Source organism: Brachyhypopomus gauderio, chromosome 1 (assembly GCF_052324685.1).
Source record: "Brachyhypopomus gauderio isolate BG-103 chromosome 1, BGAUD_0.2, whole genome shotgun sequence".
NCBI classification, from domain to species: Eukaryota; Metazoa; Chordata; class Actinopteri; order Gymnotiformes; family Hypopomidae; genus Brachyhypopomus; species Brachyhypopomus gauderio.
The window spans coordinates 18,174,824-18,197,873 of NC_135211.1; the positions used below are offsets into that span (position 1 = coordinate 18,174,824).

A 23,050-nucleotide genomic window follows, 5' to 3' on the forward strand; every position below is an offset into this window, starting at 1 on the left:
CACATGGTCTTCCGCAGTGTGTGTGAGGAGAGTTAGGGGCCGTACACATGGTCTTCTGCAGTGTGTGTGAGGAGAGTTAGGGGCCGTACACATGGTCTTCTGCAGTGTGTGTGAGGAGAGTTAGGGGCCGTACACATGGTCTTCTGCAGTGTGTGTGAGGAGAGTTAGGGGCCGTACACATGGTCTTTTACATGCTTCAGATATCATTATCTGATGCCCTGTGGAGAGAGATGTTGTAATGCCAACACATGCACACATCTGGTCGAGTGAGAGAGTATTTCTGCTGGGCTGACCCCTCTACTGTCACTGCTCTGCTCATTAGCATGGCTCCACCCCTCTACTGTCATTACTCTGCTCATTAGCATAGCCACACCCCTCTACTGTCACAACTCTGCCCTCTGCACTGTGGGTGTGCTTCAAGATTGCTGCTGTACTGTGTGCTCTGTGAGTAATTTATCCTCCGGTGTGTTTTAGTCTTGTCGCAAATGTCTTGCTGATGCAGGCAACATGGTAACCTGCATGGCCCATCTGGTCTGGTTGAGCAATATCCATCCTTGCCTGTGTGTGTGTGTGTGTGTGTGTGTGTGTGTGTGTGTGTGTGTGTGTGTGTGTGTGTGTGTGTGTGTGTGTGTGTGTGTGTGTGTGTGTGTGTGTGTGTGTGTGTGTGTGTGTGTGTGTGTGTGTTCTCTCACTGGGACCTCCTGCAGACTCTGATCTCCGGAGCTGTTGTGGAACAGTTAGATTTCCTGCGTGTGAACGAGGCGGAGTAAGAACCCTTCATTTATGTCTTTTGTGTCCCCGATCCACGATTAACTTTGCGCTTGGAAACCTCCAACCCCAATGCTGCCTACAGGGACAGTGTGGCAGTGCTGAGCTAATGGGAGATGATGGTGACCTACATCTAGCACAAATTCAAAGAATAGATCACAAAACCTTTACGTGAAGCTTTGATTTAATCTTAAATCTGTCCTCGTGGTTCATGTGTGGTTTAAGTGCTTACACCTGTGTGGAGGTCTGTGTGCTACACCTGTGTGGAGGTCTGTGTGCTACACCTGTACTCTGTGCTTCGTCCATTTGAAGAATTCCTGAGTTTAAGAGCTTTGAGGAGCTGGAGCTGCCCAAGCACTCCAAGGTGAAACGGCAGACGAGTACGCCCAACGCCTCCGATCTGGAGCAGCAGCCGGAGATCGACGTGGAGGAGTGGAACCACAAACCCACGCACCAAGTCCTGCAGAAGTTCCATGTGAGGCCACTTGATCTTTTGGCACACAATTAATGGCATATACTCTATTACTTCTGCAATTCAAAAGTCCCATCTCTCTCTCTCTCTCTCTCTCTCTCTCTCTCTCTCTCTCTCTCTCTCTCTCTCTCTCCCCCTCCCTCCCTCCCTCCCTCCCTCCCTCCCTCCCTCCCTCTCCCCCTCCTTGAGCAGGACTGTGACTGTCTTGCCAGCCAGGCTCAGTTGGCCAGTATCCTCCTGAAGAAGGAGGGCCCTGACTTTTTCAGTAGAGACGGTATGCAGGGACACACTCGCAATCCATCTAAAATACTTTATTGTTAATGCAAAATCAGGTTCTATTTGCATGCTGCTGTAAGAAGCAATTTCTACTGTTTACACTCTGGTGTGAATATCAACGTCTATTTTTGAATTCTGGTGTATGTAGCAAATATAGCTCAAGGTACTATTTATACCAGGATGCACACTGCAAATTTTGGCAAGAAAATAGCTGAATTTTGTAGCCAGTATTACTTGCATCACTTGCTTTTGCTACTTTCAGTGCTTGTTTTGGGATATGCAGTTCTAGAATTACCACTATGTTCTAGAATGTAAGTGACAATTGTCTACATTTCATTGTTACATCAAATCTGGAAATTCAACAGAACATTCTAAATTCTTCTGATCAGTAATGTTTAAATGCCAAGGTGAGACTACGTAAATTCAGCCAAACCTTTGACATGATTTTGATAGCACATGTCCAGGCCTGACTACAAGGGCAATGAGGCAATGACTTTTGAAGTCTTACATAATTGAATAACAACGATGTGACATCTGGGATACCCCAACAGAACACACCAACAGAGACTCACACATCAGAATGTTTTTTCTCAGCTAGTCTGGAAACTTCTACAGTGTGTTCATTGACTTTGACCAATAGGATGACAGCACATAAGTCTGTGGAGACAGAGTGATACTGCTGTTGGTTTCAGTTATAGTTCATGCTAAAACATGTATAACATGAAAATTAAAGTATACCTCTGCATCTTTACTTATCATAGTATGCAGTTCCCAAAACCCAATCCTGCTTTCTTCCGTCTTCTGTTTACATACAGTGAACCTGGTAGTTAGTTATATTATGTAAGGGTGTTTACATGCCAAGTTAAAAATACTGCAGCACTACACATTACTTCACGACCTCCAACAGTGTCCTGGCCCTCCTCCCCAATGACCTATGATGACACACAAGGATGTGAACAATGATTGTTCCGCATCAAAAGTATAGTATAGCCTGTCACCCGACCAAGACATGCCTCATATCTATGATTCTATGCATGAGTCACTGTTTGTCTAATGCGACAAAGCGATCATTGCAAAAGGTAAAAAAAGTCATGTAGTCTGCACCCGCCATAAGGGAATTTTATGACACTGAAGATTTCCTGGTATTTCAATGTCCCACCAGTGAAATAAGGACTTGTTTACTCTGTTCTGGGTGGACGCTCTCCCTCAGAGCCCTGCCTTAGAGGGCTTCTGCTCACCACAGTGGCTAAAGCCTCCGTGAATGAAATGTCCACAGCAGTAATCCGTTTAGCTTCTCTGATTCTTGTTGGCTGGCTTTGAAAACGTCCGCTCCTGCTGTTGGTGTGTTTGTCGTGGCCGTCTGTTTTCAAACACCGGTTTAATCTCATCACCTGGCCAGCTGTTCTAGCTGTGCAGATCTTGTACACAGGGTCACCACACACATGTACACAGGTTCACCACGCACATGTACACAGGTTCACCACGCACATGTACACAGGTTCACCGCGCACAGGTATACAGGGTCACTGTGCACATGTATACAGGGTCACTGTGCACATGTACACAGGGTCACTGAGTTTCAGCTTCAGTGATTTTAGGCATAGACAATGGGACTGAGTAGTGTTCAGTGTTCACACACTTCCATTTTTCACCCAACACAGTATATAATCCAGGAACATTTGGAATACTAAATGTGAATTCTAAGCTGTCAGAAACACTAATCCAGAAGGAATAATCCAGGAGTATTACTTTTTTGGCATGTTATTTAGTATGAGATCTTGGACATACGTTACTTGTTACTATGAACACTGTGACTGTTAACCAATAGCAGGTGATGTGTCTTAAACAGAACCAGTAGTACATAACAGAACCTCCCATTGCTGGATTTGCACCTCTCTCTCCAGAATTCCTGAAGGACGAGTTGGAGCGGATCTACAGACAAGCAGGCAGCAGGAAGCTCTGGTCAGAATCCCATCTCCATTTCCAACACAAACCAGCCATCCACCCAAACCATCTCTCAGCCGAACACTGTGAAGCAGAGCTGAGCCTGATCATCTTCCTTAAGGCCTTGCAAGGGTGTTCTAGGCTCATTCCAACCTAACCTCGTACAATAGTCCAAAAACAACACCGTTAGCCTGAATATCTGTTTACCTTCCTCATTTTAAACATTTCTTTTGAATGCGGTCCCATATCTCCACCTGCTGATTCTGTACGTTTGTGGTTTACCTGCAACATATTAGACTTTACTCATTAGACTGATTGTGAAGGCCATCCAGTCACTGGTCACTGGTGCTGGAGTAAGGAACAGGAAGACCAGGACTGACAATTGAGCTCAATGGTTCAGCTGGAGGTGATGGACTTAGAGGTGGTGGACACGGTGTTACAGTATAGCCAACACAGTTGTTTCAATTCTTTGTCGGTCTGTTCAAATGTGAGTAACCACTGCCCAAACCAATGTATCTTTTCGAACATGCAAACCTCACGTAGGCTGGCAGTTCGGTGCACTGCAGCTGCTACCCAGAAGTTTGCCAGTTCCATAGCCCCTCATATAACGACTCTCTTGGTCCATGGCAAACAGGTAACAGGATGCTAGCTTTCACTGCCTCTGCATGCACTGGTCCCCTTGTCTGTGGGCACTGTGAGTGTCACATCACCGACAGTCTCCCTGTTAACTGGAGAGCACGCTTCACTCATCCTGTCTGTGACCAGGTGGCGCTGTGAGGTGTGATGGTGTTGTCGTGGTTGGTGGTGTGGCTTCAAAAAATGTCCGTTGTGTATTTTTCCTATTTGTGAACCAGCGTTTTTCATCATCAGTCCCTGTATTCTCATGTGTAAGTCACATTTGTGGATTAATAGCTGAAGTTCAAGAAACCCTCCCCCCCCTCATGAGGGTCTCGGGTTTAAACCCATTTTGTTCTGTTCCTGTGCTTGAGCCATTGTCCACTGTGAAGCCACCCTGTAGAGTCTGGTGAAGTGTGTTCATCCACATGCCACGCTGCGTGATCACTCCACACCTTCTGCCTGTAGTCCACCCTTTGTTTGCTAGTGGAATGCATCCTTGGAGTTGGATTGAGATATGTTGTAAGTCTCATAATTGGTGAACATTAAAATACTTCTGCTAGTACCACATTGAGAGCCACTTTGCAGGAGTGAAGGAACGCTTACTGCAGCAGAGCAGAGGCTCAGAGCCACTCTGGCAAATTAGTCTACCTGCAGGATGAAAAAGTAAAACTGTAGGTGGCAGTATACTGATTACGGAGGTCTTCATCTCAGTAGTTATGTAGATATGGAGTGGCTGGATGACGGCAGTAGCAGATTCGGGGGGGGGGGGGGGGTGACCCTGGACACCTGGTGGTGAAGCAGTCTGTTGTGCTTGCTGAAAGCAGAGCAGGGCCTTATGGGAAAATTACGGCATTCTGAACCAAGCTATTCAGGCAGTAGCGCAGTTTTCTCACTTGGTGTAATTAATTCTCTGTCAGAACGTGAGCGTTTAATCAGGGCCTCGTCCTAAATCACATGGTCTACTCGGAATCAGTTCACACCATCATATGCAAACACCCTGCTTCCTGTTTTTTTAAATTACCTCACACAAATACATGGAATGTAAATTGGAGCTGTGAGTGTTTAACCTGTTTGGGATTATCTGTCCAATCCCTGTGGGGTAATCTCTCTTTGTTCACCAGGTCCGTTGTGCGCCTTGCTGCCGGTCTCTTATCTAAGCTAGTGGACAGCCTTGCTCCGAGTATTACTAGCGTATTAGTTCATGGCAAACAGGTAAGTAAGAGCTCCAATCAGGAGGCTGACAACACAACCGATAGAACCGAGCTTCAGAATAGAGAGAACCAAACTGGAAGAAAGGCGCTAGACTGTTTTAAGGCATTTTAATGTTCACTGATCATTGGTTCAGTCCTTTACATCAACTCCTAGTCTCCCTGTGTGTTGAGCTGTAGAGCACTGCTTCAGAGTGATGCATGCCTCACTGTTTGCTTGCTCGATCAATATATTAAATCCCTATTAGCTGAACTGCTTTTGTAGCTGTCACCACTACTGCTTATTATGATTATTATTATGATGATGATGATGATTATGATGATGATGTCTGGTGTGTTTTGTGCTTTCTTTATGATGCCTGCAGATGGTTCTTATTCTTATGCCTAACACTAACTCTTCCTCAGATAATTGTGCTCTGTAACATCCCCAGACCTATTTCTCTCCTGAGGGCCCTGCAGTAATGCATTACATTGCAATCTCCAGGATGAGAACATCTGCATATAGGTCGCCCTCGAGAATCCCACTTTAATGATTTTAAAAAGTAGATTTGTTTCCTGGAAATGGGTCACACTCCTGTGTACAACTGTGTAGTTGTTGCCATGATCCTTGGAGCTTTTCCATCATAAGAGAGAGAAAAGCACTTATGTGGTTCTCATACATGCAAATGACCTCTCTTTGGTCTGGACATGTTGCCAAATGAGTGTTGTGACTGATATTAAAAGTACATTGGAAACATTGGAGGGATTGTGAAGGGGAAAATATGAGATGCCTGCAGTCACATGTACGCAACGCTACTCCTGTCAATCTAGGTTCATGCAAATCTGAGCTCCATCCACAATCTAACACACTAGTGTTCTTGAACATCTTGATTCCCTAGTTGAGGTGTGTTTTAGTCCGAACTGTGCAGGAAAGCTGGTCTCCAGGATCAGGGTTGGAAACCTTGTCCTATAGTACAGAGGAGCATTTTACCCACTAACCCCTTCTGGATGGCAACCTCTGTTGCTAGGTAACCCTGGGACTTTTTGGCCACGAGGAGGAGGTGATCTCCAACCCGCTGTCTCCAGGGGTCATTAAGGACATTATCTACAGTAAGTGTAGCCCCCATGGCGAGCGGGAGGCCGTCCTTCAGCAGGAGCTCGTCATCCACATCGGCTGGATCATCTCCAATAACCCTGAGCTCTTCAGTGGAATGCTAAAGATACGTGTTGGGTAAGAGACTCTTCCACCATGGGTGCTTTATCAGTATCTTCTCTGTGCTGCTGACTGGAGATGGCACAGTTAGCAATCGGACACTTTGCGCACTCATATGAGCTCATTTTAAATGGAAGCCTGCGTGCTGTGTGGATGAGCTGAGCCATGCTGGTTTTGGTTCAGGTGGATCGTCCAGGCGATGAAACACGAGTTGGAGATCCGTGCAGGAGATCTGCTTCCCCAGGGCATCTACCAAATGTCCCCCAGTGATGTCAAACAGCTTCTTCTAGATGTCCTTCAGCCACAGCAGGCGGGCAGGTACCACAACCCACACGTTGTTCCACCCTCAATCCCCACTGCTTGGCCACACTTCCATAGCTTGACTCCACCCCTCCCAGCCCCACTTCCACTGATTGGCTCATCACAGAGCCGAGATCCCCGCCAGACCCATGTTTCCATCTCTATATAATGAGGATTACAGTGTTTGGAGTAATTAGATTTAGCCTCCCTCCCTGAGGTTAATTGTTCTTTCTGAGAACAAAAATTAGGTCAACCTAGATTTTGTTATTTCCCACTTGGCACAATGTAGTTGGACTGTTTATATTAATCTTTGTTTAATTTATTTGAGCTCTTGATATTCTCAGACACTTTCCACTAATTTTATTACTGGTTCCATAATTTTACTGCATGCCTAAATAGTCGCTAACTCTGTGCAGGTCTGATGGTGCGTCTTTATTTTGACTTTTCCTCCGCAGGTCCTGGCTGAACCGACGTCAGATCGACGGCTCCCTGAACCGCACACCCCTGGGTTTCTATGACCGGGTTTGGCAGATTCTGGAGAGGACTGGCGGGGGTATCAGAGTGGCAGGTCGCCACCTCCCGCAGGTGAGCCAGTCCTCTCTGTCCCCATTTCATTCGCTTAGTTGTAAAGGTGGTGATGTGAAATGGAGTTTGACGCGTAAGCTCAGTGGGTCAGATAATTAGCTCGGTTCTCTTTGTTGTCTGTGTGTAGCAACCCACTCTGTCTGATATGACCATGTATGAGATGAACTTCTCCCTGCTGGTGGAGGACACTCTGCAGAACATCGTGCTGCCGGAGTACAGGCAAATTATAGTGGAGGTCAGCAGAGCACCTGTACACCTAGTGTGTGCACATAATAATGTTGTTACTAGCAGTAATGTAGCTGAATCAGATATATCTTCCTCACAAATGCATCGTGGCATGCTAGCTGAGTCTTACTTTTGCATTTTAGCTTGTCTGTTTGAAAATAACATCCTGTGTCTCCGGTTGTGAATCTTTGATCCTCTTCCCAGCTGCTGATGGTGGTGTCTATTGTGCTTGAGAGAAACCCAGAGCTAGAATTCCAGGAGACTGTGGATCTGGATCGGCTGGTTAAAGATGCTTTTGCTGACTTCCAGAAAGACCGTGGCCCATCGGATAGAGCTCGGAAGCAGGTGGGCAGACCCTCTCTCCGTGCGGCCAGGACTGAGACCCCTCTGAAAATAATGCTTAATAATGCTTGTATCAATATTGCTAATTGTTAATAATAAAGTGGTTGGCAGAACAGCTTTAATAAGGTCAAGCCATGATCCATGCAGGGGTAGATCTTACTTTGGTAAGACTGTAAACCTGCTGTTGCCCTCAGGATGATATGGAGGCTTTCTACAACACGCCAGCCCTGGGGATGAAAGGCACATCGAGCTACCTCACCAAAGCTGTGATGATCCAGCTACTTCAGGGCGAGATGAAACCCAGCAAGGATGACCCCTGCTCCGTCAGCTAAACCACCCCTGCCCCGTCAGCTAAACAACCCCATCTCCATCAGCTAAAATGACCCCTGCTCTGCCAGTTTAACAAACCCTGCACCATCAGCTAAAACGACCTCTGCTGCGGGAGTCTGCCTCGTGCACACTCCCTCGTGCACACTCCTTCCCTCCTCCACTCTCGCCGAGACACCCACCATGGTGCAGGAGTTTCACCAGCACGGCTTTCGTCTCCGCTTGGATGCTGTGTTGCCTCCTGCCCTTTGACACGCTGCTCTGCACTATTACATCTGTTTTTTAAACCCACCTGTATCCCACTGCTGTTTTTTAAACCCACCTGTATCCCACTGCTGTTTTTTTAAACCCACCTGTATCCCACTGCTGTTTTTTAAACCCACCTGTATCCCACTGCTGTTTTTTTAAACCCACCTGTATCCCACTGCTGTTTTTTAAAGCTTACAGCAGTGCAACCCGTAGCACTTCCCCTTATAGACTTTGACTCTGGATAACGCAGTTGGATGCTGTTGACTTGATTATGTAGTTACACACGGTTTGCCCGTGCACTTGATATCTTCTGAATAATCTGCATCCTAAACACCACCTCCCATTATGAAGTAGTTCCCCACCCATTTCAGGGCTTCTTTGATCTGTCTGCATGTTTTTTGCCTTACATGGAGTGACATTGGTGGTGTTTGGAAATGTAGTGTGGAAGTATAAGGATGAATTGTATTTGAGTTGTGGTTGAGCTGAGTTTTGAGTTGTGCTTCTAGGTACTTGGATTATAAAAAATCACATTTGTCTTCATGTGGGTCTGGTGTGCCTTGCTACTGCACTTATTGCTGTTCAGTTTATGTTTTGTAGTCAGAATTAAGCAGAATGATTCAGTGGAATTGATTGTGTGTGTCTTCCCTTCAAAAGTTTGTTTTTTCTTTAGGCTATTAATGTAGAAAATAAATAAATTCTGAGTACTGTCCTGTACACTGCAGCCTGCTGGTGTCCTATAAAGCACACACTTCCACATCTGTGATGCTGACTGTCAGGAGAAGGGCTGTAACCACACTGCTGAGGCCACTGCAGCCTCTAAATAGATATGGCATGTTTATTTGCGTGCACGCTGTGGCCCTGAGGGGGTGTGTGCGAGTATGTGTGTGTGAGTGTGTGTGCAATAAACAGGCCTCCCACCTGCTGCTTAAAGGCTGAGGAGGCTGAGTTCTTGGACCCTGGGAAGAGCTGCCGTGTGAACCCGATGTCAAACACTCATTTCAGTTTCACAGCCGTTTAAAGCACCCTCGACCTCCATGAAAGGTCTGCATGGATCATTGTTAGAGAAGCGTGTGAAAGAATCTGAGTGTTCAAAGGAAAAAACACTAAATGGTGTTTTATAATTCAAAAATCTTATCCATTATCAAGAAATGATGTGGCTAAGATTAAAAAAGCCTTCATCTCCTAGTGTCAGGAATAGATGTCAGCACATAGAATGTTCCAGAAGGAAGTTATCTGTGAGATAGGTGCCTACATCAGAGTAATAAAGTTGTCATCTTTCTTTTGTGCTACATACTCGCACCATTAAATCTTAACATGCCCAAATGAATGTGGAGTCTGCCTTAGCTCGGGGAATAAATCGGACTGCACTCTAGAGAGACACTATAAAGAGTGTAATGTTTCTCTTAAAAACCCCTCATAAAAGTTAACAGGCCTTTAAAGTCAAAGGCTGTTTGCCACTAGCGCCTTCAAAGCGCTTCCTAATAGCCGTTGTGCCTACCCTGCCCTTCTGTTACACTCTATTCCCCTCCTCCCCAATAAGCTCTTCCACTCTGGTTCCCTCCTCCCCAATAAGCTCTTCCACTCTGGTTCCCTCCTCCCCGATCAGCTCTTCCACTCTGGTTCCCTCCTCCCCGATCAGCCTCTTCTCCCTCCTCTGCGGAAGCGTGTGAAGGTCACACTGCAGTGGGAGGGGAGAGGGAGCTGTTGTCACATCTGTCATGTCAGACACGTTGCGGATTCAACAAAGCACTCTTCTCACACTTCTCATCTCAGGTAGTTTGAGAAGGAACACGGTTGGTGTTCCTTAACGGGGAATACAGGGCGGTTTGTCCATTCTCAGTTCCCCAATATCGAGCCTCTAGTATAATGGTATACAGATAGACATGTAGAAATGTCATGTTAGAATAGTCAGGTACAGTGATGTATGAACAGAGGTGCTTTGAAGTTAGGTGTTTGGTTTAATGTGGGTGTTAAGATTGGCTGCTGAAGTTCCAGCCCACCCAACACTAAATCTTCAGCCCTTCTCTCCTCGAGGGCTGTCCAGGTTCACGCTTTATCTGGCCTTAAAATTAGTTTTGGGTTTGTTGTGGACATTAAAAAATCACAACAGATGCCTCCACCCCCACAGATCTGCTGCTGCACACTCTTACACGTTTTAATGAGGTTACAAGGAATTTCTACATGATGATAAATCCATAGGATGATGTAATAGGGGTGTTGCAGTGCTCTACTGTCTTCTGCTCTCAAGGGCTCGACTCTTTGAAAAGTGAAGATGAACATGAGACATCAAGAAAAGTACAACAGTTATCTTTGGTTCAGAGAATGGAGATGTGAGTGTGTGAGGATGTGGGGCTATGATGGTGTGGAGGGGTGAGGTTGTGAGTGTGTGGGGCTATGAGGGTGTGGGGGGGGTGAGTATGTGGGGCTGTGAGGGTGTGGGGGGTGTGAGTATGTGGGGCTATGAGGGTGTGGGGTGTGTGAGTATGTGGGGCTATGATGGTGTGGAGGGGTGAGGTGTGTGAGTATGTGGGGCTATGAGGGTGTGGGGTATGTGAGTATGTGGGGCTATGAGGGTGTGGGGTGTGAGTATGTGGGGCTATGAGGGTGTGGGGTATGTGAGTATGTGGGGCTATGAGGGTGTGGGGTGTGTGAGTATGTGGGGCTATGATGGTGTGGGGTATGTGAGTATGTGGGGCTATGAGGGTGTGGGGTGTGTGAGTATGTGGGGCTATGAGGGTGTGAGGTGTGTGAGTATGTGGAGCTATGAGGGTGTGGGGGGGTGAGTATGTGGGGCTATGAGGGTGTGGGGTGTGTGAGTATGTGGGGCTATGAGGGTGTGGGGTATGTGAGTATGTGGGGCTATGAGGGTGTGGGGTGTGTGAGTATGTGGGGCTATGAGGGTGTGGGGTGTGTGAGTATGTGGGGCTATGAGGGTGTGGGGTATGTGAGTATGTGGGGCTATGAGGGTGTGGGGTGTGTGAGTATGTGGGGCTATGAGGGTGTGGGGTGTGTGAGTATGTGGGGCTATGAGGGTGTGGGGTATGTGAGTATGTGGGGCTATGAGGGTGTGGGGTGTGTGAGTATGTGGGGCTATGAGGGTGTGGGGTGTGTGAGTATGTGGGGCTATGAGGGTGTGAGGTGTGTGAGTATGTGGGGCTATGAGGGTGTGGGGGGGTGAGGGTGTGGGGGGGTGAGTATGTGGAGCTATGAGGGTGTGGGGTATGTGAGTATGTGGGGCTATGAGGGTGTGAGGTGTGTGAGTATGTGGGGCTGTGAGGGTGTGGGGTGTGTGAGTATGTGGGGCTATGAGGGTGTGGGGGGGTGAGGGTGTGGGGGGGTGAGTATGTGGAGCTATGAGGGTGTGGGGTATGTGAGTATGTGGGGCTATGAGGGTGTGAGGTGTGTGAGTATGTGGGGCTGTGAGGGTGTGAGGTGTGTGAGTATGTGGGGCTGTGAGGGTGTGGGGGGTGTGAGTATGTGGGGCTATGAGGGTGTGGGGTATGTGAGTATGTGGGGCTATGAGGGTGTGGGGTGTGTGAGTATGTGGGGCTATGAGGGTGTGGGGGGGTGAGTATGTGGAGCTATGAGGGTGTGGGGTATGTGAGTATGTGGGGCTATGAGGGTGTGGGGTGTGTGAGTATGTGGGGTTATGAGGGTGTGAGGTGTGTGAGTATGTGGGGCTGTGAGGGTGTGGGGGGTGTGAGTATGTGGGGCTATGAGGGTGTGGGGTGTGTGGGGCTATGAGGGTGTGGGGTGTGTGAGTATGTGGGGCTATGAGGGTGTGGGGTATGTGAGTATGTGGGGCTATGAGGGTGTGGGGTATGTGAGTATGTGGGGCTATGAGGGTGTGGGGGGGGTGAGTATGTGGGGCTATGAGGGTGTGGGGTATGTGGGGCTATGAGGGTGTGGGGTGTGTGAGTATGTGGGGCTATGAGGGTGTGGGGTATGTGAGTATGTGGGGCTATGAGGGTGTGGGGTATGTGAGTATGTGGGGCTATGAGGGTGTGGGGTGTGTGAGTATGTGGGGCTATGAGGGTGTGGGGTGTGTGAGTATGTGGGGCTATGAGGGTGTGGGGGGGGTGAGTATGTGGGGCTATGAGGGTGTGGGGTATGTGAGTATGTGGGGCTATGAGGGTGTGGGGTGTGTGAGTATGTGGGGCTATGAGGGTGTGGGGGGGTGAGTATGTGGGGCTATGAGGGTGTGGGGGGGTGAGTATGTGGGGCTATGAGGGTGTAAGGTGTGTGAGTATGTGGGGCTGTGAGGGTGTGGGGTGTGTGAGTATGTGGGGCTATGAGGGTGTGGGGGGGTGAGGGTGTGGGGGGGTGAGTATGTGGAGCTATGAGGGTGTGGGGTATGTGAGTATGTGGGGCTATGAGGGTGTGGGGTGTGTGAGTATGTGGGGCTATGAGGGTGTGGGGGGTGAGTATGTGGGGCTATGAGGGTGTGGGGTATGTGAGTATGTGGGGCTATGAGGGTGTGGGGTGTGTGAGTATGTGGGGCTATGAGGGTGTGGGGGGGGTGAGTATGTGGGGCTATGAGGGTGTGGGGGGGTGAGTATGTGGGGCTATGAGGGTGTGAGGTGTGTGAGTATGTGGGGCTGTGAGGGTGTGGGGTGTGTGAGTATGTGGGGCTATGAGGGTGTGGGGTATGTGGGGCTATGAGGGTGTGGGGTGTGTGAGTATGTGGGGCTATGAGGGTGTGGGGTGTGTGAGTATGTGGGGCTATGAGGGTGTGGGGTATGTGAGTATGTGGGGCTATGAGGGTGTGGGGTATGTGAGTATGTGGGGCTATGAGGGTGTGGGGTATGTGGGGCTATGAGGGTGTGGGGTGTGTGAGTATGTGGGGCTATGAGGGTGTGAGGTGTGTGAGTATGTGGGGCTATGAGGGTGTGGGGTATGTGGGGCTATGAGGGTGTGGGGTGTGTGAGTATGTGGGGCTATGAGGGTGTGGGGTTTGTGAGTATGTGGGGCTATGAGGGTGTGGGGTGTGTGAGTATGTGGGGTTATGAGGGTGTGGGGTGTGTGAGTATGTGGGGCTATGAGGGTGTGGGGTGTGTGAGTATGTGGGGCTATGAGGGTGTGGGGTATGTGAGTATGTGGGGCTATGAGGGTGTGGGGTGTGTGAGTATGTGGGGCTATGAGGGTGTGGGGTGTGTGAGTATGTGGGGTTATGAGGGTGTGAGGTGTGTGAGTATGTGGGGCTATGAGGGTGTGGGGGGGGTGAGGGTGTGGGGGGGTGAGTATGTGGAGCTATGAGGGTGTGGGGTGTGTGAGTATGTGGGGCTATGAGGGTGTGGGGTGTGTGAGTATGTGGGGCTATGAGGGTGTGGGGTGTGTGAGTATGTGGGGCTATGAGGGTGTGGGGGGGTGAGTATGTGGAGCTATGAGGGTGTGGGGTGTGTGAGTATGTGGGGCTATGAGGGTGTGGGGTGTGTGAGTATGTGGGGCTATGAGGGTGTGGGGGGGGAGAGTGTGTGTGAGGATGTGGGGCTATTAGGGTGTGAGACTGGCTTTCTTTATCACCACAGGATCAGTGATCAGAAACAGCATTAGGTGAGTGTTAAAGCCAGCTGGGTTCCTGATGAGTGAACCTGTACATCACTGATCTACACTGCGGAGAAGGCTCAGAGAGAAATGAGAGTTCTTGGCAAACAGGAACTTTTAAAGCAGCCCTCGTGCTGAGTGCTCCCTCGCTCAGGGGTCCCACCATGACATTAAGGAGATGCAGGTGCACCCAATCACCCTCTGACAGCCTCTCCACCTCACACACCGTGCTCAGCCATGCCCCCACTCTCACGACACTCTGGACCAGACAAACCTGAATCTGATTTTGTCATATTTCCAGTGAATAAGCAGATAATCAGCCACAGACTGATTAGTGGTCTCTGAATACACGTCAGGTGAATTGGAACAGCTTCTGCCCCAGACCAAACACTTCTGCCCCATGACTTCCTGTCCTGCAAAATGTGACTCTGATCATAAATGTCTTGCCTTATGTTTTATGACTGGGACTATATTTAACTGTAAATGGTGAATTTTGTGGGTTAGTGCAACATTTTCCAGTCATGGCACCTTTACAAAGAATGCAAAATCTCGATTTACCCCAGTCTAAAATGTATTTAAAACTGTACCATCTGCATCCTTCTGACAGCCAACACACACCCACTCACCCACTACAAGTAGTGGGAGTGGTGTCTTACTATACATGGAGGTCTTAGTCTGGGATGATGCAGACAACGGCCCTGTTCTGGCAGGAATGGGTGAGAAGTAGAAACACACCATGGATGAGTGAGAAGCACACCAGAAGCTCCTGGTTCACAGCCCTACATCACTCCCTGTGCTTATGTAACTTAGACTGGAAAATCTCAGTTCACACATCATACAGAAGAGTAGCACAAGTCTACTCTCTGGCTTTAAGTGGAATAATTATTTGATATGGCCCCCCATTTACAAATTCAACCATTTTGGCAAAGCTGAGTGTGTTAAGTATCAGCAGTCATGTCACTAATGCGCCTCCGTTCATACAGTCCGGCAGCAGAACCTCTCAAAGTCGTTTGCTGGTTGTGAGTCTTTGCTTTTCTCGTCAGTTATTCTGTATGCTGGCAAAATCACCCTTCTAGCCTCGTGGGTAGTTTTGGCCTTAACTACTATCTTGGTTAACAGCTAGCCTCCATTTCCTCCACCAAAACGATTGCCCACTTCTTTATCAACACTTTGGTTTGTTGTTTTGCATGTACATGTGATTCGTCGTCAGGTGTTGTTCAAGTTTTCTTGGAACCACTGCTTGATGTGACAGTTCCAGACAGTCACACCCCCCTCACCTCCCTCCCCCTTCTCAAACCTAGAGTGGTTTGGTCCTCCTGCACGCGCTTCTATCGCGTCATTTCCACATTGCTGACTAAAGGGCCGTTCACACCTGACCAAAACGAACCCGAGATCAGGATTTCAGAAAGAAGTGAATCGGATTAACAAGGTGAACCTCACCTGTGCCAAACAAGAAACACGTTGCAGTTAGTTACATTTACGGCAATTTATCCAGTTATTTATCCAATAACTGGATAAAGAACCACACGAATTTCATTTAGTGCCGAATATAATAGTTTTTTTAATATATTTAATATTCTTTACTGAAACAGTGTCGTAGCCATACGAATGATACCTGGGACCCCCTCAAACGGTCCCGGTAAAGATGAAACGGTACGCAAGTATCTGTTGTGGTGTTTGCTGTGTCATACTGCCGCCGCCCTCGCCGGTGGTTCTGATTTTTCCTTTTCTTAATAAAAGTCCCTCCGCACCAGTGTGTGTGTGTCACACAGGACGCTCGAGACGCGTCACGCGGTGGTGATCCGAGCTGTGGACGAGCAGTCATGACTCTTGTATAGGTTATCTTATATTACCATGTAGCAGCGCACAGTCTTCTGCATTTTCATAAGTTGCCTAACTTCCGCTTTTCTGCGGGGTTTATTGATTTCGTTTTGATTCAGAAGCGTAAGAAAATGACGTAATTCATAACAAATAGAATTAGCGCACATTGCCGTGTAAAGAAAATTGTTTTTTTTTATTTTGATATATATTTTTATTGTAGAAATTTTGACTGGATGTAAAATATAAGTTTCAGAATGAATAGCATCTTGACAAGCGCAAACAAGATTTCACAGCCCTCCAATCCTTACTACATTACTACATTTATACGTCGATGTGTAACTTGTTTGTACTTGGTTACTATTGTTGTTGTTGTTGTTATTAATAATAAATATAAAGTGATCATTTGATTGAACAGAAAACGACATTTACATATATTAATATATTTTCATAAAATGAAAACAGCAGATTAGTAGAGTGAAAACAAATCAAGAAAACAAATAAATAAAGGACAAACGAAGGTTCGGTTACTGTAACGGCGGAGCCGAGCAAGGTAGGAGGATATATATATGTAAATGTACAGCAGAGCAGTCCATGAAATGGACCAGGGTGTTATTTGTAAAGTTCCTGTTGCCCACAGAGCCGTCCTTGTTTAAAAGCTGGAGGTGGGAATGGTGTTCATGTGCTCCGTTTCTGTGGTTTGACGAAGGCTCCGTGAAGCAAAAGCGTAGAGGAGTGGATTCACACAGCTGTTGATGAACGTGAAACTTCCAGCAATGTCACCAAGTGAACGTATGTTCTCCAGCAGTTTACCCGCAGAATCTGGGTACGACTGCTTGAGCAAAATCCCAAAGATTTCTACCAGATTAATGATGTGGTATGGGGTCCAGAAAATGAAGAACGTCACCACAATCCGGGTGACTATCCGGGTGAGCCTGCGGCTGCGGGACAGCGCCCCCCGTGTGACCTTCTTGTGGATGAAGAAGTAGGAGGTCACCATGATGGTGAAAGGAACAACAAATGCCAGAAGTGTCTCTAGAACGGCCACCACCAGCCTGTATTCATCTGAAGACATGATTCTTCCACATTCCATCTTGGAGGTCTTCTGTACCACCTCCTGTACAAGAACTGCTGGAACAGAGCAAGCGAGTCCAAGAACCCAGATGGTGAGGAGGAGAACCCTCTCTCCTCTCTTACCCAGCTTGGCCCATGTGTTAGGATAGCAGACCTGCATGCAGCGATGAGCACTCATCATGGTGACCGTCAGCAGACTGGAATACACACTGCAGTAGGCGAGAGAGACCAGGATCTTGCAGAGGGATCGTCCGAGGCTCCACACATTCAGTTGGTTGTACATCCACACAGGCAGCGTCATCAGACACAGGATGTCCGAGGCAGCCATGTTCAGCATCAGATGCACAGTGAAGTTGTCCTTCTTGAACCAGAGTACGATGACCACAATAACGACCACATTGCCAGGAATGCCAACAGCGCAGCACAGTCCCATGAGCACAGAGCTGACCAGGTTTGCCTGAGACAGAGCAGCAGAGTCCACATCACTGCTGTTGGTGTGGTCCATGGTGAGCGCACGCAGGACTGGTATGCAGTCAGGAAGCCCACACACAAATGACTAAACTTTACTGTCCTAGATGATTATCGGTTTCAAACTATAACAGGAACTTGTGCCACCACAGTGGTTCATTTACATATAGGAGGTCTCAGATTCACAGACTATTGAACCATGGGCACTGCATATGATTTTTGATCAGATAATACCATTTTCTATCAATACTTATAATACTTATTTTAATTACTTAACTTGAGTTCATTTTCAGATTAAGTCAACTGTATTTAACTTTAATAAACTGTATTCATAGCTTTTTCATTTTTGGGAGATACCATCTCAGGATGTAAGAATGTAAGTTTCATTATTCTTCTGTGTATGGTGTGAAGCTACAGTGCTGTGTATGTAAAGTGGTCCACCCCTGCCTGGTCTGACTCTGTCACGTCACGCCGTCCCACCACATGAACATTGGACTGTACAATTGTACAAACAAAAAGACATTTAAAAGATGCTATGCTCTCTGCTTCAAAATCCAGAATCAGTGTTTTTCTGGAGGCTGATGAGAGGGTGGGGTTGGGGTTCTGCACTTGTTTTACATACAAGACCATCTGAGTTTGCATTGCTGTGACTGTTATGCAAAGTACTGAACATGTTGGCTTCACCAGACCACATCATTATGAGTCTCCCTTGTCTGTACAATAGCAAGTGGATTTTTGTGAGTACAGTATATTGACACAGCATAATGTAAGCACTACATATGTAAGCAGCTAAATTTAAAAGTTGGTAGTGGGAAAAAATTAATAAAAAGTTCAAACAGAGTTATTTCCACACAGAGTTCAAACACAGATTTATTTCCACACAAATTTCCTATTAAAATAGAACAGAAGTGTTTCTTCTTTTTGGTAATGAAACCAGGTTCATGAGAATAACTGTTGCCCAATTCTATAAAATGTAGCTAATACATATGTGTGAGTTGCTCACTGTAAACATGCTTCGTGGGTAGTTATGACTCATGGCATTTCAAAATGATATGGTTCGTTTCCACCAATCAGATTACAAGGACAACGATTTAAACAGGAAGATGTGACTTTGCAGGTCAGATAATGGGACAGAAAAACACTCATGAGAGATGGTCGGAGTCAGGCCTTTACATTCCTCTATATGATGTCAGAGTCAGGCCTTTTCACTCCTCTATATGATGTCAGAGTCAGGCCTTTTCATTCCTCTATATCAGGGGTCTCCAACACGTCGCTCGTGAGCTACTAGTAGCTCGCCAAAGGGCCAATGAATGTCCTATCGAGAAATCTACTTAAATTTATGTCCAAATTCACAGTTGTTCCTCCCCTTCTAACACTAAATGATTATTCGCCAATTATACCACAGTTAGTTCCGACCCTACAATGTGATTGGCTGAGAGGCGATCTAGGAGTGCCAATATTACACGTTATAGCACTGTAACCGAAGCTCACCATGTATTACTCCGCCACATACAGGTAACCTAGCAACGAAGCAGCGTTTACGAGCCAAACAGCGCAACTACAAACAAGCAGCAACATTATCAAAATGAATTACCGGGAGTTCGTTAAATCTATTGGCTTCGAAAGCATTTGTTTCGATCTGAAACTGGAGGATGAAGCTATAAATGACCAGCCTGATTCCTCCAATGATCCAAGGTTTGTCACGCTTACAAACAATGATTTGGATTAGCTGGAAATGCAGAGAAACGAAGTTAATACCGTAAAACAAACGTCCTGGGCTCTTAATGTATTTACATCCTAATGAAATGAATCAGCTTCTACGACGTTTTTATGGATCCGTCAGAAACGTGAAGGGAGTATATAGCATCAGCAGCTATATAATTTATGTATATATATATATATATTGTTGTAATTTATTTTTATTAAATACAACTTTATCAACAGTTGTTTTTGTGTATATTTACCTCTATAATATTTATTGGGTAAGGCTGTTCCAGTGTTGTGTAAATTTAGCAGCGAGCCATTGAATGGAACTATTTTAACTGGCGGAGTGTTTTTAACCTAACAGGTCGTATTTTCTCGTCCTCTTTTACTCAAAATCTTTCAATAAACAGCGATAATGGAACTGTGGTATAATCGCAATAATACACTCGAGGTTCGTGCTATAACTGGTAATATCGGCACTGCTGTGCTGCGGTCGTAGGCACGAGGCCGCAGGCTGCTTCGTTGCTGTGCTACGGCACTCGGCCTGCGGCCTCGTGCCTACGACCGCAGCACAGCAGTGCCGATATTACCCGTTATAGCACTCCCTCTCGTGTATTATTGCGTCATTATACAACAGTTAGTTCACAATCCGACTGGTTGAGAAGTGTTCTAACCCTGCAGATATGTGTGTAACAGCACGGTATTCTCGTTCTCTGTATCACTCCGCGGACGCGTTGTCAAGTAACGGCACATATATTCACGATAACACACTCCCTCTCGTGTTCTATTGCTCAATTAGCTGTCAATAAAAAAGTTAGGCTGGCGTCAATAGTCAATATTGAATAAACCAGGGGTCACCCACGTCATGAGTCGCCCGCGGGCTTTTTTTAAAAAAAGGTCACCAAAGCGCTGCATCGTTTATGCTTTTGCTGCTATTATAGATTGTCCGCGGTTGATAGCGGTCTTCCCGCTTAGCAATTGACACTCGCACACGCAACTTTCGTTCGCCACCCCCCCCCCCCCCCCCCACTCAACAACTTTTCGTTCTTATTAATCTGGTAGCCCTCCGCAATAATTGGCATCCAAGAAGTAGCTCCCAGTTTCAAAAAGGTTGGCGACCCCTGCTCTATATGATGTCAGTCAGGCCTTTTCTCTCCTCTATATGATGTCAGAGTCAGGCCTTTTCATTCCTCTATATCAGGGGTGTCAAACTCATTTTCACCGCGAGCCATATCAGCATAATCGTTACCCACCGAGGGCCATATGTAACTTATAAATGTACCTACTCCTTAATGTTAACTCTGAATTTATTACTTATTCAAGTAACAAATAGTACAGATATATTTGCGTAAATGTAAAAAAATGTTAGCTTGTTGCTGTTATTATAACATAAATCCTGTAAAATTTGTTAGGTTATGAAACCCATATTACTCCATCAATCAACGATCAAACTATGCAAGTGAATAAAGAAAAATTGATCAAATATATCACATTTACTTTGTTTAAAACGTGAAATATCAAATTACTGTGAAAATAGCGATTGTGCTTCAAAAATGCTCCCTCTGAAAAAGACTGAAGCGCGGCGATTTCTTTAGCCACAATAAAGCAGCTTTTACTGCCGTTTCGTTTGTGGTTGTGAACACATTCTGTTGCGATCGCAGTTTGCTTTTTAATTCTTTGACAATTCGTCGTTTTTCTTGATGGCTAATTTTGGCATACTTAGCTCCGTGTTTGGTCGCAAAATGCCAACATATATTGTACTCTTTGACAACTGCCACCGCTTCATACCCGTTTTTCTCCTTGAAGCGCAAACATCGCTTTTCCACCTTTCTTGAAACAACCTTCTATCTGCATCGATGTTTCTCTTCCTGGACATTTTGGGATCATTATTTGTATTTCCCAATTACACTTATTGGGAAAATCGCATCGATATGGAAACACTGCAGTGTCGAGATGCCGTCACTTTGCCGGTAACATAATTGTGGGAAATGTAGTTTTTGCTCACTTTTACTTTTTTTTTGACAATTTGGCTTTTTAAGCTCTCGCGGGCCACATAAAATGACGCGGCGGGCCACATTTGGCCCGCGGGCCTTGAGTTTGACACCTGTGCTCTATATGATGTCTGAGTCAGGCCTTTTCATTCCCCTATATGATGTCAGTCAGGCCTTTTCTCTCTTCTATATGATGTCAGTCAGGCCTTTTCACTCCTTTATATGATGTCAGAGCCAGGCCTTTACACTCCTCTAATAGTATAATTATCATTCTTGTGTCTCTAATAATCTGATGATCACTTTCAAGTCACTAATATGTTGATTGCCACTCTGGAGCCTCTAATAATTTGATTACTACGTTTGAGTGTCTAATTGGTTGATTACCACTCAATAGTCTGATTATCACTCTGGAGTCTCTGGTAGTGTGATTACCGTTCTGGAGTCTCCAATAGTCTGATTACCACTCTCATTTGTCCTGATTTATAACTGGACCTGATAGTTCAGGGTTGTAATCGGACCAGTAAAAATTTTTTTTACCACCAAACAACGTTAATCGGTATTTATGAAAGTGATTATATTTTTATCTTTATACTTTCTCTTTAATGTGCAACTTGCACGAGATGAAAATTCAAACTGCTTTATATATTTATATACTGCTATATATTCTGCTCTTCTATTCTTGGGTCTTCATCACAGGTGAGCACTCCTACAACACCTTAGGCAGTTAGACTGACTGACAGATACTTCACCAGTAGGCCTGCATTTCCTTACACCAGTAGCGAACCGTGACCATTAAACCTGGGACCGCTCCCATCCCCACCCCCGAAAATGATTCGTTTCCTCTCCTAATTAACTGCAATAAAAAAAAATTTTAAAAATTGAGACGACAGTACAGCTTTAAAAACGCAATAAACAATAACATATGTACTAGATAACTTCTTAAGCAAAATAAGGTTCCAACAAAATAAGGTTCACAGCTCCGTGTTTCTCGGGAGCGGAATATGTAAACAACGCGCACGAGGACATCAAAGGACTGAATCGAAACTAGCTAGCGGTGGTACGCTAACGACAGCTAGCGTCGCCACAGCGGGCGGAAATTATCATACAGTTAAGCCCGCCCACTAAGAGGGAAGATATGATTGGTCAATTTCGCTGTCATTTGAAACTGGTATTGCTGAATTATAACTACCAGGCCCTCTGTAAACGAACAGCGGGCATCACAGTCCTGATAGGGGGAGACACAGGCTCACAGGCTTCCACTTAACACCTCACTTTCCAACACAGATTGAATGGACACGGGTGAATAATTTATTTGCTTATATTTTTGTAATTGTTTAGATGTCAATTGTCAAACTGTAAGTAGATAAAATAAAATTGGATACATTTATATTATATATATTTATGTTTTAAGAATATTTTAGGCCCTCTGAGAGGGCGTAGAGGGCCCTGACGGTTCCCCACTGTACTTCACATAGCTGGATTTGCAATTTCAGGGCCAAGTCCAGTTTTCACTCAGTCAGAAACTTAAACAGTAACTCTCTTTCATTCTAAACTTCTGTTTTTCCCCTGGTGTCATGGTCCTTTGGTACTTCCTATACCAACAGCTGTCAAAACTATTATTTTTAACAAAAGGTCTTTGCTTGTTCTCATGACCTTAACTGAATCTTGGTCATGATTATGCGACTAAGTAACAGTGGAAAATGTCTTATTATGCATTGCCAGTGACCGCGTGACTCCTGGACAATCCAGTTCCAGAGCGTGTGTAGAAGTCTGCATCAGCCTGCACTTGCATGATGAGATAAACTCGGTCTGCTGTTTGGAAAATTATGGAGGAGTGTAAACAGACGTCTCTAATCTCTTTCCTGCAAAATCTTCATTCTCTCCCATACAGATAATTGCTTTTACTATTTCCTTATCTCTCTCTCTCTCTCTCTCTCTCTCTCTC

The 23,050-nt window shown here is 46.0% G+C and overlaps 2 protein-coding genes across 4 annotated transcripts in view; one reads left to right on the forward strand and one right to left on the reverse strand.

Moving 5' to 3' along the window:
• The window catches only part of phkb (phosphorylase kinase, beta), a 69,483-nt gene extending 60,263 nt beyond the window's left edge, over positions 1–9,220 (forward strand). For 2 of the 3 annotated variants that reach the window (XM_077000429.1, XM_077000411.1), the window contains 11 exons: positions 708–766; positions 1,081–1,243; positions 1,433–1,514; positions 3,421–3,478; positions 5,200–5,290; positions 6,294–6,496; positions 6,662–6,796; positions 7,234–7,363; positions 7,491–7,598; positions 7,793–7,933; positions 8,125–9,220. In XM_077000429.1, the coding sequence (XP_076856544.1) occupies positions 708–766; positions 1,081–1,243; positions 1,433–1,514; positions 3,421–3,478; positions 5,200–5,290; positions 6,294–6,496; positions 6,662–6,796; positions 7,234–7,363; positions 7,491–7,598; positions 7,793–7,933; positions 8,125–8,262 (1,308 nt within the window). In that variant the 3' untranslated portion in view covers positions 8,263–9,220. Of the gene's footprint in view, positions 1–707; positions 767–1,080; positions 1,244–1,432; positions 1,515–3,420; positions 3,479–4,003; positions 4,095–5,199; positions 5,291–6,293; positions 6,497–6,661; positions 6,797–7,233; positions 7,364–7,490; positions 7,599–7,792; positions 7,934–8,124 lie in introns of all 3 variants that reach the window. The other variant, XM_077000421.1, reaches the window with a different exon arrangement.
• A 6,835-nt stretch (positions 9,221–16,055) lies between these two features.
• Positions 16,056–17,508, reverse strand: LOC143526862 (leukotriene B4 receptor 1). The gene has a single exon (XM_077021599.1). The coding sequence runs from the start codon at positions 17,445–17,447 to the stop codon at positions 16,521–16,523; it is 927 nt and encodes a 308-aa protein (XP_076877714.1). The 5' UTR covers positions 17,448–17,508; the 3' UTR covers positions 16,056–16,520.
• Positions 17,509–23,050: the final 5,542 nt, after the last annotated feature.

Coding starts and splice junctions, on each gene's coding strand:
- LOC143526862 (XM_077021599.1), bottom strand. CDS start 17,447: ATGGACCACACCAACAGCAGTGATGTGGACTCTGCTGCTCTGTCTCAG.